General features: G+C 37.2%; 2 protein-coding genes across 2 annotated transcripts in view; one reads left to right on the top strand and one right to left on the bottom strand.

Moving 5' to 3' along the window:
* The window catches only part of LOC139718269 (cilia- and flagella-associated protein 337-like), a 130,972-nt gene that overhangs the window by 11,149 nt on the left and 103,463 nt on the right, over nucleotides 1-16,360 (bottom strand). Inside the window, exons 12-13 of the mRNA XM_071629751.1 lie at nucleotides 8,300-8,405; nucleotides 3,990-4,141 (exon numbers count right to left, since the gene is read on the bottom strand). Coding sequence (XP_071485852.1) covers nucleotides 3,990-4,141; nucleotides 8,300-8,405 — 258 coding nt within the window. The remainder of the gene's footprint in view (nucleotides 1-3,989; nucleotides 4,142-8,299; nucleotides 8,406-16,360) is intronic.
* LOC139718276 (uncharacterized) lies at nucleotides 11,739-14,989 on the top strand. Its single transcript, XM_071629760.1, has one exon. It carries the CDS (start codon nucleotides 12,212-12,214, stop codon nucleotides 14,987-14,989), a length of 2,778 nt encoding a protein of 925 aa, XP_071485861.1. The 5' UTR covers nucleotides 11,739-12,211.

The raw sequence follows: 16,360 nt of genomic DNA, 5'->3' as shown, positions 1-16,360 counted from the left end.
CTGAATTTGTTTGTACATGTATTTGGCACAGCAATGCCTTCTTATGAGAAGGCCAGTAGTGTGTGTACTGATCAATGTACAGACTGCCATATGTTGCACACCTATTAAAAGTATCACACGATCCTTTCATCTAACCATGATAGTGGGGTGGCTTAGTGAAATTATCGTGACACGGCGGACAAAAGCATGATTTTTTCACCAAAGGTACTTCATGATGTACCTTCTCAAAAAATAGGGTGCTCCAAGAAAATTGATGCTGGGAAGGAGGTCAGAGGTCAAAGGTCAATGACCTTTATTTGTGAAATAGGTTTGTTGGCTATTTCTGAGGTCAGGAATATCCAATCTGGATAAAACTTGGCAGGAAGAATATTGAGAACAAGTAAAATATTTTGATTGAATTTGGGGTGAATTTTCCAAAGGTCAAAGGTCAAAGGTCAATGAACTTTTTCTAAAAATCATGTTTTTGTTTATTTCTCCAGGTAGGAAGATTCAATTTTCACAAAATTTGATATGAACGTTGTATAGAAGGTACCAAGAGTATAAACCAGGGGTCAAATATAATTGTTGATTTGTGCGTTGCCATGGCAACCCAAAACTAGGGTTTTTAATTGAAGTTAGTTACAGGAGGCTATTTTCCAGTTTGGAAGAGATTCCATTTGAATAGGTGCAACTGATCAACGGGATGTATAGAGGTTTGAAATACTTTTCATTAGTGTTAAGTGGTATGTTGCCATGGCAACTACATATATAGATTTTGGTTAAACTTAAAGGAGACTTCAGAACTTATGAATTTGAAGAGATTTCCATCAGGGTTGGTATAATTGATCAACAAAAAAGTAGCCAGACAAAGATTTGTCACCTATATAGCATGTGGGTTGAGTGAATGCAGCAACAATAGTAGAACACATCAGTGAGAGTTTGAGGAAAATTGGACAATCTGTTCTAAAGTTATGAATTTTTGAAGTTTCTGCTCATGCAGTCGAGGCTGGATGAGAAGACTACTATACCTTGTAATGTCACATGTGTACAACGATATAAAGAATGAATAAAGAAAATTCAACATAAATTATTTTCGCTTACAAAAGGATACTCGACTTCTCTTTCAGAAGGCAGGGGGAATAATATTACCCTTGACATACGTCAGTAGCAAGTCAAAGAAACTATGTGAACTTTATTCAAAAAGTATGGTTTTGTGAAATTCTCATTTCATTTTCCTTAGAATGTGCACATGTGACATCATACACTGTGGTAGTCTTTTCATCCAGCCGCGACTGTGCAGATACCTTAAAAGATCATAACTTTTGAACGGATTGTACGATTTTTTCCAAGCTTTCTGTGATGTGTCCTACTAATATTGTTGTATTCACTGAATCCACGTGCGCATGAAGGTGGACTTGTCCTTTAAGGACAGATTCTGAAAGAGCAGACTGTAAGCTTTAAAATGATGTATCACACAATCCAAAGGGATTCCCCTAACCTATCTAAATAATAATACCGGTACTGGAAAGAAAGCACACACTCTGGATAAGTATGAACTGAGAAAAGAGGCTGCATTGTCTATTTTAGCGTTCAATCTTTACCAAGCTGTCTCATGTCATTATGTTCATCTTTTCTTCCCCCCTCCAATTTTCATTTGAGTTTGTCATTATTAATTTTTGATGATAAGAACGATGCCACAAGGCATTGTTTCTTAAAAATGCTTCAACTGCTCCTTCAGGTCCAAAATCTACATTTATATATATTATTTTCCTGATCTCCTCAACATTTTCCAAAAATAAAGCATACACCTTTTATGCATTGAGTCCTCCTTTTTGTGGATAATTAAAGGCAAAAACCCAAAATTAGTGCTTGAAAATTATTCTTAAGTGTGAGTTACGGATAGAAAGAACCTCTGTAAAAAATGAATCTGTATAATCAATGTTAAGTATTGTTAATAACACAAAATGTGAACAATATTTCTATGATAACATGTTTCCAGACTAAACCGTCCGCATTTATGCTTTAATGAGAAAAATACTGATATCTCTTTATATGTTTGCTTTGATTGTAAAAACTGTATATGGTAGGATGTCTTGTGATGCAACAGGGGGGCATTTCATGAAGCAGTTTGGTCAGATATTTTTCTGACAAACTGTTTCAAACTACAGAAATCCTTGCATCTGATTGGCAGAGAGCAAATTTGTCCGACAACTTGTCGGACAAAATGCTTCATGAAATGCCCCCAGACCTACACATATTATGCATAAAATGTAATATCCTGAACATTTTTTTCAAGTCACTCTCCCAAAAGTGTATATATATAGGACCTTTAAGTTTTTCTTGTGTTTGTTCCTGGCAGATTACTAGTACACAAAACAGAAATTAAGGAAATTAAAATGAATATACTGAAAACCAAAACTACAGATACTAATAACTTACTTCATTCTTCTCTCCCCACCCCACCCCTTCTTTTTGGTTTCTTGATATACTAGTAGATCTAGCTGACTTTGATAATTGTAATTATGTAACATCATCTTCAATTGACAAGGCGATAAAACTTAACAATCATTTCATTATGCTGCTGGACTAATGGGGTTAGTTGAACTATATTGTTTTTAATGTACTATACTTTTTCCTCCTATCAATCACATGTATTTTGGGTGGAATGTATTTTGACATAAAGCATCATAGAATCAACCGCCTTTGGGTCGGGAATTTTGTCATATTATATTGTGATTTAGATTCTGCTCTATGCCGATTTTGTTTCATTTCTATCAACTTTTTAAACTTCCCCATAGACTTTGTTCACCAGCCAACTACATCCCACCCTCTTTGGATAATGTGAACCAATCAAACATTGCTTTTACTTTTTAATAACATGTCTATACATAGCTATCAGACCAAAAATATTCAAACCGCTTTAAGTCTTTATGAGTGAAATTACAAATATCAATATATCTTTAAAAATATTCAAATTGTCTAAATTCAACTTCATCTATGAAAACAGACTTTTAACCTTTTTAAACATTTGAATACCCCCATAAGAAATAAGAAACATATAAAGAGGGGAGGTGCCGACTATAAAAATTGCTTCCGGGAACCAGGCAATCCCTGCGCTAAACCTATGGAATTCACACAATTTTGGAGGAAACGGGTTAAATTTGTTAGGAAATATGTAAGGCAATACCCAAAACCTTAAGTTCTCAATGGAATATGCAGCTCTTCTACTGGTAAACTAGTAGTTCTGGGAGAAAAAATGAACTGTGACATAGTCCTACACCTGGCTCAGTCATTGCCCAAGATTTAAAGTATCTGAGCCAGAGTCACATGTCACTCTTTGCCATTTCTCTACAGGAGGTAGACAGTACTAAAAAAATCCTTTACCAGAAATTATATGAAATTATTTAATGAAAAGGTGCTTAAGAAAACTGGACTATTCCAACACACCTCCCTCAGGTCCGCAGCACAGATTAACCACCTGTTACCATAGGAAAACCAGTAAAAATGGTGTATTACTGTAAACATGCACATAATATGTCGTATTATGGATCTGAATTTTAAGACTAGCAACCATGTACATTGCATTGCATTGTACAGAAACCTGGCGAATGCCCTGTGTGTAGTCTTTGAATTCAGACATTATTGTTATGTACAAATTAAGGGCATTTTCTCATTTTTTCTGTTAGCGGATTTCTTGGAGCACCCCCTAATTTTGATCCTCATATATATACAAATGTCTGAGGAAAAAATGACACTTTTGTCCGGCGTGTCACGATTATCAGTATATTTGTCACTAAGCCACCCCACTATGAATGGTCAATAGTATTTAATAAAATACCAATCTAATACAGTACTTTTAGAGTGTGTAAGTAAAGTATGTACAATGTTTTTCACATAAGAGGCTGCGACAATGAATAAAAGCTAGGCTGACTGAAATTGTCCATGTCACACAAATGAATCAGTAGCAATGAGAGCGTGCAGGTAAGAAATGATCTGTGACTTGAGCTCACTTGACCCTGTGCGTCAGGACGGCCATCTGGTCAGTTGCCACGACGACCACCCGAGAGTGGGTGTTATAGTGGGCTGCCTGCAAGTCTCCACGGATCTTGTGGGTCTTGGGTCGAATGGTTAGCATGCACACCTGGTCCTTGGTGTCCCACACCTGGAGGGAGACAATAGATAGATAGATAAATAAATAAATAGATAGAAAGATAGATATATGGATGGATAAACGGAGAGATAGATGGATGGATGGATTGATAGATGGATGAAGAGATAAAAAATAGATAGATAGATAGATAGATAGATAGATAGAGATAGATAGAAACATATAGATAGATAGGTGAATGTACAGATGGATGGATGGAAGGAAGGATAGATAGACAGATAGATACATAGATACATAGATATATATAGATACTTGCAGATGTAGATAAAAAGATAAATAGATATATGGCTGGACAGACAAAGAAGAGAGAGGTGGAAAGACAGATAACAGGTAAATAGGATACAGACAGATTATGGCACACTATGAATACATGGATTTTTTTGTATGTGTAATGTAGATACTTACTGCATTTTGGGATAATTTAAGAACAATTAATAGTACGGCAAAGGTTACAATCAGTGTTAAAATATCTGGTCAAAATCATTCATCTGGAATGCATCAATACCACGTACTAGTAAGTATCAGAACAGGCAGCTAGTGATAAAGAAAGAGAAAAAATGACTTATAACTGAAAATGCCCTGAAGTTGAGACATATGGTAACACAGCCTTGACAATATCTGAATGCATAATACACAAACATACAAATATAAAACAATGCCTGCAAATCAGAAAGCATGTGTGATACCAATGGTTAAATACAAAAAAAAAAAAAAATGGCTTGAAAATGTGTAATCAGTGTGAAGTTTTTATACAATGCACCCCTACCTAAAGCTGCTATTCACACGTCAAATCATATCAAGTGACACTTTTTAGTGTAATACTCAAAATAAACACATACCAAAAAAAAAGTGTTTCAGAAGAAAAAGAAAACAGAAAGAGAGAGAGAGAGAGAGATCACAACTGGGATATCCAGTACAAAATCAAAGGATGATGAAATTGTCCTCAAAACTTACAGATAACACCATCTGCCTCCTGCGGCTACACACAGGTAACTGCAAAATTATATACCGGTGCACTCAAATGTTTGGCCCAGGAGTCACTAGGGCTCCGTTGTCCCCGCCTGCTCCCCAAATGTGGAAGTAGATTCACAATCGATACCCTATTCCCTAGGGGGAAGTGCATACATACGTTACACAATCACATTCCTTGAGGAGCAAACACCTGGAAAGTTATAAAGTGACACCTAGCCAAGGAGCTGAAAGCCTTCCATCCCAACCACAAGGAGATATAAGGTGACACTTGAGAATTGACGTCACATCTTCCAGCAGACAAAGCAGCACATCACAATGTGAAGTGACCTGATCAATGCAGGAAAGGACAAAAAGAAATATATTGCAGCCAATTTTCTCCCTTCTTGTTCAATCAGGGAGTTACCCCATTGCCTGTTGTCACTTCTGGAGCCCTTTTGTACCGAAAATATATGTCTGGGTAGGTGATGAGCCAATTTTGGTTGAATCAATCAATACTTCTTCTTGAGTCCTTCTTGTTTTGTTGCATTTACCCCTAAGTCTCTTTCAAATCACTAAATAAGGATGTCTGAATACATGTTTATGAGATCTGAGTTTGTGACAGCTACTTTGTGGCTAGGAACAAGAGTCCATCCAATTCATAAAGTGTGGGGATCTAGTCTCACTTAAAGTCAGAGGTCTCTGTTAGTGAATATTACACAAGTGTACGTTAAAGAATGCTTCTGTATATTGACACTTTGTTTTAAAATCCACTGCATCTTTTTCATAACTTGGAGCAATGCAGTCAAGACTAGTCCTCCCTAAATTCAAACAGTAAATGGTAAACTTCTTTCTCAACTGACTCGCAAAAACAATTTTGTCATGTACGTAACAAGCACACACTGACAAACTTGTCTGCTGGTAATATAACAAGATGTATAGTAATCCCAATCCAAAGTGACACTGCCCATGAGTCCTCTTGAATACGGCACCGTAATGACAAGTGTTCAACGCAGAGGGCGACACATGCATGACAATGAATCGTGTATTCATGAAAATTCAGCTGAAGGGGGCAGAATCGTTTTCTACCCCTCAGTTATCACACACCGTGCTGCTGTTCATAAGGAGACAGTCATGCGGTGAGTTCTAACAATTAGTGTCGCTTGCCTCCAGAAATTTGAATGCATTTTGCCTCAAACTGTCCGGCATCATTGTTTTACACCATCGCAGAAAAAAAAATCTGCAGTCATAGTGTCTACGATGCAATTTCTTGTGGCGGGTGATCAAAGCTTTGAAATAAACGATCCAAAGAACTTTTACATCAAAGTCTTCACTGGGAGAATGTTATTCTGACAACAAGAGGAACAATGCTAATGCATTAAACATGCAAGCCATCATTTAGCTAATGATGACCTACTATTTTGCGAGCACAACATCGATTGTTATCAGAGGCAGGGAGAAGAGAATCGAACTCTTAAAAGATAATTGTGACCGACATGATAAAAGAGCCTCCAGAGGTCACAACTTAATATATATCCAATGCAGAAGGACGTATCAGCACCAGGAACAATGACGGAGAGGAGGAGTCCCATCCATGAATTGACTTCCAGAGAGCAATTTTCGGATTTAGATGCTGATCCATTATGTCGAATAAAAGATCATTTTCATCTGAAAGGGCATGTTGGATACAGAGAGGTAAAGAGGTATAGCACGGGGTCGTCCCTAGATGAGCAGGAAACAAGAAGGATATCAAGGTTTGACTCAAACTGGAATGATGATACAACAGTTCTTGTATCATGTATACTGTCACGTGGAAGAAAGTCATTGAATGAGGCAACAAAGGATAAAAGAAAGAAAGAGAGAAAAGGCAACAAGGGATATCTGCAAAGCAGATTAGGAGAGCTCTTCACCATGCTCTTGGTCAGATATGTTTAAACAAATTTACAAGAAGTATTAAAGGAAATACAAAAATACTGCAAAATATAAAGTCATACACAACTGGGAAATTCATACACTAGGAGACTATTCACAACATAAGTAACTAGACAAGATGGTGAGAGCTTTGGACTAATGGTAAGTTGTAGTACTATCACACCTTTTGATGGAACACACAAACTTTACAACATAAACCAAAAGTTGCTTTGTCATCAAAATATTCTGGCTATGGGCCAGCTTAAAAATCTTTCTTCAGCTTCAGAGTAGCAGAATTCATGGTATTGTCATCATTCCTGAACATCGATGTTATGGGACTGGTTGGTTTGAAGGAAGCTACAGAGTTTTTTTGCAGAGACCATAAAGAGAGAGCGCAGTAAATCTACAATGTACCTGCTACATCTGTGCTTGAGCTTTTGCCATACTATCTTGTCTTGAACACTGCTCAAAATAGCGTTACCAAGTTCTTAATGCATGGTGGATAACATGGGATGAACATTGCCTATACGGGTACAATGAGCCTATTGACATGCCTTTGTCAGGCCAAAGCTCTTTCTTTCTTTCCTTCCTTCGCTCCCCTTTCACGACTATTGATCACGTTTTCACGCCTCGGGCCACAGCAGACAAATCATAAAATGAGTTACAAATATAACTGGATCAATACAAGTTTGGCCTCTAAACTATGCTGCACTGTCAGCAAGAAAAATAGATATGTTCCTGCATTTGTGTTCAAAACATGTTTTAATGAACTCATTGTACAGCCTGGAATAAATGGGTTAAAACACAGTGTCTTTTCAGTAAATAATCCACAACAAAACTATGCAAGTAACTCATAAAGAGAACATTTATTCTATGGTCCTTTCCTTGATTAGTTTTGAACTTTTCATATGTGGAAAATCTTACTGAGTTTTGTGGTATCCTCACTATGAAAGAATCTTCAATGGACAGTTCTTTGTCTGTGAGTGGCCTCGACAAGCATAGCAATCAATTTTGACCAATATCTTTCATACAGAACACAGACATTTTTTTTTTCTTCCTTTAACATCACAGCAACAGTTCCGACTATAAAGTGTAGTGCCTTCATAGTTTTCACTTTTTGGTTGACCTCACTGTACTCACCTGCTGCCTGACAAAGCTTTCAGGGTTTACAGCAATATCAATTCTGAAACAATGTTATACAGTATAGTCTTAATGTAGACAATGAAATTGATGTGAGAACAATGACTTTGATATTGAGCAATAAAAGTGTTATAATGAAATGCGAAGCTTTACCTTGACAGTTTTGTCCTGTGAGATACTGTAGATCCTGTTCTCGTTTGGTGCTATGAAGAGGGAGAAGATTGGAGCGTTGTGTCCTCTCAGCATACCAGTCGGCTTGCTGTCGAGAGCAATTCAACAACAACAAAAAAGAAAACACTTTTAATCCCCATACTGTCTCTAATGATGAGAAATAAGAAATTGTTGACGCATTTCATTTCAGAAAACAAGGGAAATATACAATTGAAATCAGTAAAAAACAAAAACAATCTTAAGGAATATAGGAGCAAAAGGGTTGTACATGTTTTAAAAAGTACAAGAGTTTTTTGCTTGCTTGAATTCATATGAAGAAGAGGAATATTTTTGAAATTAATTAAGAATATTTCTTAGTTTCAATACAAGTTTGTAATACTGCATCTAAGTACAATGTACAAGGAACTAAAGCTAAGACTTTATCATAGAGAAAGTCTACAACCTTTATAATTGGGAGTTACATTTAGGTAGTTTCTCTTTTTTGGATCAAGTGATGAAGAATGGTTTATTGTGTGATAATAGAAAGAAAAACACATTTGTACACACATATACACAAACACATTATACACACACATATGAATTATAGATGGCAAGTTACATGTCTTTAGTTTACATGACCCTTCTTTGTATCTTGGCTAAGCCATATTACAAACCCTGGTAATAACGGCTGACTTCAAACAACACACTCGGATGCTACAGTTTAGGACATTCTGTGTGGATGGAATGTCAATACCTATGGAGCATTCTTACCTTACTAACGAAGAATCTTCCCCTTCTCACTACACACAAATTGGTGCTTGCCCTAGCACTCTTCCAAGATGTTACATAAAGCAAAGTGTGTGGCACAAAACTCAGAAGTACAACTGTACATGTGCCTACTCTGTCACTGACTTCGCAAGGGTATTTTGCAAAAGTGACACTTCAGTACAACTCACTGTGAGGCAAATATCAGGTGCGCTCGAGTAGATTAAAATGCACAATCCTTTAATAACGGTAGGGGATAGGTTCTCTGTCTAATGAAAGCCTTTCAGGATTATCAGCGGTGTAATTCCATGTGGGTCTGCCCTTTTGAGGAGGCATTTTATTGTCGCCACACAGATTACGAAGTCTCAAGGGCCTTTTGTAGATTAAACTGATTACTGATACCTCTACTCCTAACTTATATTGTTTGCCTTTATATGACAGTTGTGCTCAAATTTCAGGCACTAAGGAAGAGATACAATTGTCATATAGCAGCATGAAGACTATAGCCATCAGATGACTTACATCTAGGCAGACATATCCCATCACTGGTCTAAAAATATGACAGGTGCTTGAGACAGCAAAGTTCTCAACGATCACTTACTATGACTCACAATAAACTATATGATACTCATACTATCTCTCTGGTTGTATCTGTATTTTAATACAGTATGTCCCCCCAAAAAAAAATTACAACGGGACCCTCCGCAATGATATCTTTAAAAATAGTGAATCAATCTAAATATAATTTCAGGATATAAAACTACAACTTATTGCCCACATCTTACAGAAAACCCCATTCGATTTGCTTCAGTGGTCAAAGAGAAATGAGGAATTTTGTAGAGGATGTCAGGAATCTCTTCCTTCCAAGTTCTGTCTATTGTATTCACACACACGAGCATCTAAGTGCTAAAATTGGAAGAATCAGACTCATGACATGCTTTACAAGTAACTACATCTCTCTGTGACCGCTTAACCAAATTGAATGGGGTTTTCTGCAAAATAGAGCTAAGATGTTATATTTTATGACCCTGAAGTAGCATTTAGACAGGTCAATCACATTGGGTGTTATCAATTCGAAAATCTGATTGTAATTTTTTTTTGGACATACTGTACACACATACGTACATTGTATATAGGCAAGGCTGAACATTAGCTGTGGCCTCAGCCATTAAATTCATTGTCGGCTACCAAAAGAAAAAGTTTGTGTAGATCCTTGATATGGGTATATTGAAAAAACTTTATTTTCTGTTTCCTATAGGGATTCAGTTAACAATACTGTAAAAGTGGAAATTTTCGCGGTGTTGAAATTTTCGCGCAACCCGAAACTAGCACAAAAATAAAAACACGCGAATATTTTTGCTCGCCATATGTTCCAGTAGTTGATGTCTTGATTCCGCGGAATTAAAAACACGCGAAACTCTTCTTACCCCACCGATCGTGAAAAATTAGTCGCGCGAAAATATCCACTTGTACAGTATGCAAAATACCCCCTCCCCCCCAAAAAAACAAACAAACAGACAAACAAATGTATACAAAAAGCACTACACAATCGTTTCATATCATTGCTGTTATTATTTAAAAATTAATGAATAAAGGAATACAGTCATTTTGAAGAGGAAATAAAAAACTAACATATCCTCATATATCACATTATTCTATTACCTGTGAGCACACAAAGTTCCTGATTATTTCTAGCTCTCACTGAGAGGAAACAGTTTCTTAGTCATCAAAGAGTGTGGAACAAGCAATACCACTAGACAACAGCGGTGGCATAGCCTTCTTTCACGTGGTAATTGTGTTGCAATCATACACTTACAAAAGTGAAACCAATCAGAAGATGGCACAACATTATTGCTCTGTACTGATGAAACAAGATATGCGGGCATAATATATCTTTTAAAACATCCTCCTACAGAACCAATAAATCTTACAATTAAAATGCATCAACCAATGTTCAGATCTCTCTTTCTTTCTCTCTCTCTCTCAAAAAAACAACAACAACAAGACACACACATGATGGATTGATGGACACATTGATGGATGGTATCGAGCCTACAAAAGGCATGTATACCACTCACAGATATGCTAACTTCTTGCCATTAAAACAAAAACAAAAACAGATGGGATATCCTAAAAAATAATCAAATTTTTGATACGAAAATCAGATTTTCATGAAATCTTGACACTACCACTAGCCCATCACTTGATGAGCAAATTGTAAAGCATCTGCATATTTCCTGCCCATTTACGTTCGTCATTTAACATTTTTGTAGGGGTTGCAGGAATTCAGTAGTTCATCTTTCTATGTGAAGAAACGGTTTTCTGCAATTTTATGCAGTTTATATTGGCTTCATTTTTTTTTTTTAATGATGAAAAGTCCTACTTTCAAGAGGCAATTATTGTACTATCAAATTTCACTCTGTTTATCATACTAAATACTACGAAATCGTATTGTTTGGCAACTCTGCACTCATTACATCTCAGAAACAATCATTCCTATTGTCAGTAACATGTTCACAATGTATGCCTATACTGTGGAGAGGAAGCCTATAATGATCACACTGTAACAAAACTACCAGTGAAGCAATTAAAGTGCACGTACACACGTACACAAGTTCTCATAAAGTGATCAGATCACATGCAAGTTATTAAACAAAGGAAACAGTCTGCCCCTATTTCTCCACTCAATGATGTTTCTGTTTTAAAAGCAGACAGGCACACGGGGAGCATGCCACAGCAAGTCATTGCAGTCGCTACAGCCACCACAAGAGAGAAGTTGTTTGACTCTTTTCACATACTGTGTGCAAAGGATTTCTCTACTTGCTACATCAACTCTTTAGATAAAGAAGGACTCATCGGTTACCCTGAGATGCACTAATTCAAGATCAAAATCATGCTTGCCGAGATCAGCAAAATTGGTGCACCAACTATCCTGGTAAATCACAGAAGAGGAAGACAATTTACTTTCTCACATATATTCTTCCAAGTGCATCTTTTTAGTGTTTGTCACCACTTTGGGTAGTAACTCCCTTCAATGACCAGTTCCATCTTTGTAAAGATAAAGTGTTTCACCGTTCATTCCGGGAGTACTGACACTTGCCAAGCTTTGAAGTGATCCTTTATGCGTTGATGACTGAATAGGAGCCCACAATGCATACCCTAGTTTGCGCTGCACTCTACCTCTTCACATTTCTATGGATAGGAGGCATATTTTCATCAGAACTGATCGGAACAAGAAAGCAACATGTGCTCAGCGAAGATCACTGTTGTCTCAGTAACAGTGGAGAAGGTATTTGTGCTGATTGCACAAGACGAAACTTGACAACAGTTCCTGGGGACCTTCCAAATGACACTGTCATTTTGAATCTATCACACAACTGGATATCAGAACTTTTCCATAATTCCTTTCATGGTCATGGAAATCTTCTAAGGCTAAATGTGGCATATAACCGGCTCATCCAAATTGAAAATGGCACATTCTCCTCTCTTGAACATCTTCAAGTACTGAATTTATCATACAACAGGTTAACTGAATTTCAAGGTGGATGGTTTCATGCAAAAATCAATCTTGAAACTCTTCCTCTCACAAAGACGAATTTGACTTCAACGCCCAGTGCAGCCTTTGCAGGGTCACCAAAGCTGACACAACTTACTCTTTCAGCGAACAGGATACAGTCTCTCCATTTTGATCCTTTATCTAGATGGGACAATATATCCATCGATTTGTCGCAAAACAATCTGTCATCTATCCAACAGCATGACTTTCTACCTCTGAAGAATTGTTTATTGTCATCTTTAGTCCTGAGCAGAAACAAGCGGCTTCACCTTCTAGGACCTATGGTATTCTCTGGACTTCCTTTTGTCAGCAGCATTTTGCTCCATGGGATTAACATTACAAAGCTTGAGGTCCTGGCATTCATGGGCAAAGCATATATCACTGAGTTATCTCTACAAAACTCTTCAATTAAGGAAATAATCCCTGTTAATTCATCAGCATACAATTTCAGTTTTCCAAACATCGAGATCATAGATTTGACAGACAATTTTATTCAGAAAATTCCTGAGTTTGCATTTTTGGGACTGAATTGGACGCAAACTCTCATTATAAGGGAAAATAAAGTTTTCAGTATCCAAAATACATCTTTCTGTTCACTAGATGATTTGCAGGTTCTTGACCTATCACATAATCAAATCATATTTCTGCCAGATTTTGCCTTTCACTGCAATAAACATCTCCTTGAACTGCTGCTATCTTACAACAAGATAATGAGACTACATTCTACTTCTTTTAAGGGATTGAGTTCATTACTCCATCTGAACCTGTCTTACAACTCATTAGAAAACAGTCTAGACAAGTTCACTTTTATGCCATCCCTTGTCAATCTTGACCTTTGCTGCAACAAAATGACAAGACTAACAAAAAATCTATTCAGGAAACTTTCTCATTTGCAGTATCTTAACATGTCTAACAATGATATTGAATCTGACATTAATTCAGCTTTTGCCAGCACACGGAAGATGAAAGAACTGATTCTTTCATATGAGAAAAATCTGCATCTACATGAAGACTTTTGCACCTTGGACAAACTGCAAAAACTGAATCTATCCCATTCACCTCTGACTATGAATTCAACAGATCAATTTCGTGGTACTGCATCCCTCATAATGCTTGACATGAGCTTCACCAACCTGCAAAGTATGCATCTGTTTGACATTTCCAAACGATCTTCCTTGTTCTTGGGCCTGAAATCTTTGGAACGACTCTTCTTGCAAGGCAACAACTTCTTAAACAAATTGAAACCTGGTACATTTGATCCACTGACTAAACTCAAGGTATTGGATATTTCTAATTCTAAAATTACAGTTGTCAGAGCAAAACTGTTCAACAGCCTGACTCTTCTATCAAGTTTACGTCTGCATGGCAACCAACTCATAGAATTGAACACACAAACACTTTGTGGCCTGCAACAACTTCATTCTCTTTTTGTTCAAAGCAATTTCATACAGTCTATTCCAGTCACACTGTTCAACAGCACACCTAATCTTTCAAAAATATTTATGTCACAGAATCATGTGAGTACTGTGCTTCCAGGCACAGTATTCCCCAGAAATGTGGAAATTGATTTGTCCAAAAATCCAATTATCTGCTCCTGTGAGTTGACATGGTTCAGAACTCTGCTGGACACAAATAACATTGCACTTATACATGCTAACAAGACTGTTTGTGAAAGGACATCCACGATGGGTACTGCCAACAAACCCCTTCTGCAGTTTCATCCTGAGGAGCTTTGCATTGTGAGTCCTGTCGTGACAATTGTGACATCTCTGGTACTCATAGCACTGTCACTCCTCTGTGTGCTTGTTTATCGCAAGCGATGGTGGCTGAGGAACAAGGTCTGCCTCATGAAAATGGCCATTCGCGGATATGAGGACCTTGAGGAGCACAATGCCGACAACTACCAATACCAGCTCAATGTCATGTTCAACGATGCTGATGCGGAATGGATCAATGGCACCATGAAGCCTGCTATGGAAGAGAGGTTTCCATACTTCACAAACATTCTGTGGGCTGACAACTATCTGAATGCTGGCATGCACTACGTGGACGCCCTATACAATGCCATGGAAATCAGCTACAAGACCCTTCTCGTGCTAAGTAACCAATCGGTGGCAGACACATGGTTCATGTCCAAGGTGCGTATGGCTCTGGAACACCTTAACGAGACCAGATTGGATAGAGTCACACTGATTTTCCTTGAGGAAATCTCCGACGATCAACTCCCCTATCTGGTACGACTTCTCCTGAATGCCAACAGAGCTACCCTGATGTGGGCTAAGAATACAGACAGGCAAGATTTGTTCTGGGAGCAATTTCGGCACAGGCTTGTACGAGAGGAATTCAATTACATACCAATTGAATCATGCTAATTTCTGAGCTGGAAAGGAAATGTCTTTGCAAGGGAAAGCAAAGGACACACACTGATGTATGGCAGATACAATGCGAAATACATCATGAGATAATGAGGTACTTACATGCTGTGATATTTCAAACTTTGTACAAAATGCACATAATTTGAGATACATGTGAGTGTGAATTATGTAATGTAATAGCACCAATTGTACAGCTCTCATGTGACATATTCATTTGTGTCTTTTCCCACAGTAGAAACAGGCATGCGCAATGTTTATCAGGAAGAGAAACATATTTCTTGAATGATAGGAGTACCAAATGAATTACTGCAGTATTTTTTACCATTTTCTTTTTTTTGCCAACAAGATGAGTGCCAACAAATTACTGCGGTATGTAACACCAAGATAATTCTGCTGCAAATGCGCAATTAAGAAGGGATCTTCTTTAGAATCAGTAAACCAAGCCTGAACTCTGTTGTATGAAGTGTCTTGTTTTGAAATTACGGGGGAAAACACTAATGTATAACTGGTCTTGAACGCTGAATTCTGATTGTCTGAAATTTATATCATTGCAAAGGTTCAATCTTAAATAATTGATTTCACCATAACCATTTTCTTTTTTCTGTTATGACCATCAGCTATTGAGCATGTATATTTGTACTTGTCCAACATGTACTTACAAGAAAATTCATGAGGAAGAGTGTATAGCAAGGAAATGGAACAGGTGTGGATAATATGTAATTAACAAGAGCATATCATCTACACATCACTCTGTATGAGAGCATGTACAGTGCACTCCCCATTATGACGAACACGGTTATAACGAAATTCTGGTTACAACAAAGTAAAAATTCAGGCCGCAACATTATCCGCTCCATGTATTTCTATTGTTTAATTGTTCGGTTATAACGAAGTTTCGATATAACAAAAGAAAAATGCTGGTACCAAGGACTTTGTTGGAATGGGAGTCCACTGTTTACTGTGCCAGTCAGGCAATCAATCATTTGCTTGACCAACATTCCTGACACTGCATGCTGTCAATAAATTTTGTTGTTCTTTTTTAAATCTTTCTTCATATTCTTTAATTTCCATAGAATAGTGAAACTACTTTGCTCAGTGAAGTATTATGTTTTGATGCTGTATACTGCAACAAACTTGTTAAACAGAATGCATGCTGTGTCTGGCTACTTTGAAATTGTATCAAAATTGTGACTGCATGACAAAGGATGGCCAAGGAAAAAGTTGTATCAAAGGAACTGCTAATACAGAAGATTTGACAGTTTCTATTTGAGAGATTTAGTTTGACATAGAGACCTATTAAAGTGATATCAACCAACATGAAATACAGATTTATTTTATTTGTGAATGCTTGCTGGTAATACTGAAAGT

The sequence above is a fragment of the Diadema antillarum genome, unplaced genomic scaffold, assembly GCF_040938485.1.
Source record: "Diadema antillarum isolate AM-2024a unplaced genomic scaffold, OU_Dant_1.0 scf00000092, whole genome shotgun sequence".
Classification (NCBI taxonomy): Eukaryota; Metazoa; Echinodermata; class Echinoidea; order Diadematoida; family Diadematidae; genus Diadema; species Diadema antillarum.
This window is presented reverse-complemented; position numbering and strand designations above follow the sequence as displayed.

Excerpts from the sequence above, each read along its gene's own strand:
- LOC139718276 (XM_071629760.1), top strand. The coding sequence starts at position 12,212 with ATGCATACCCTAGTTTGCGCTGCACTCTACCTCTTCACATTTCTATGG.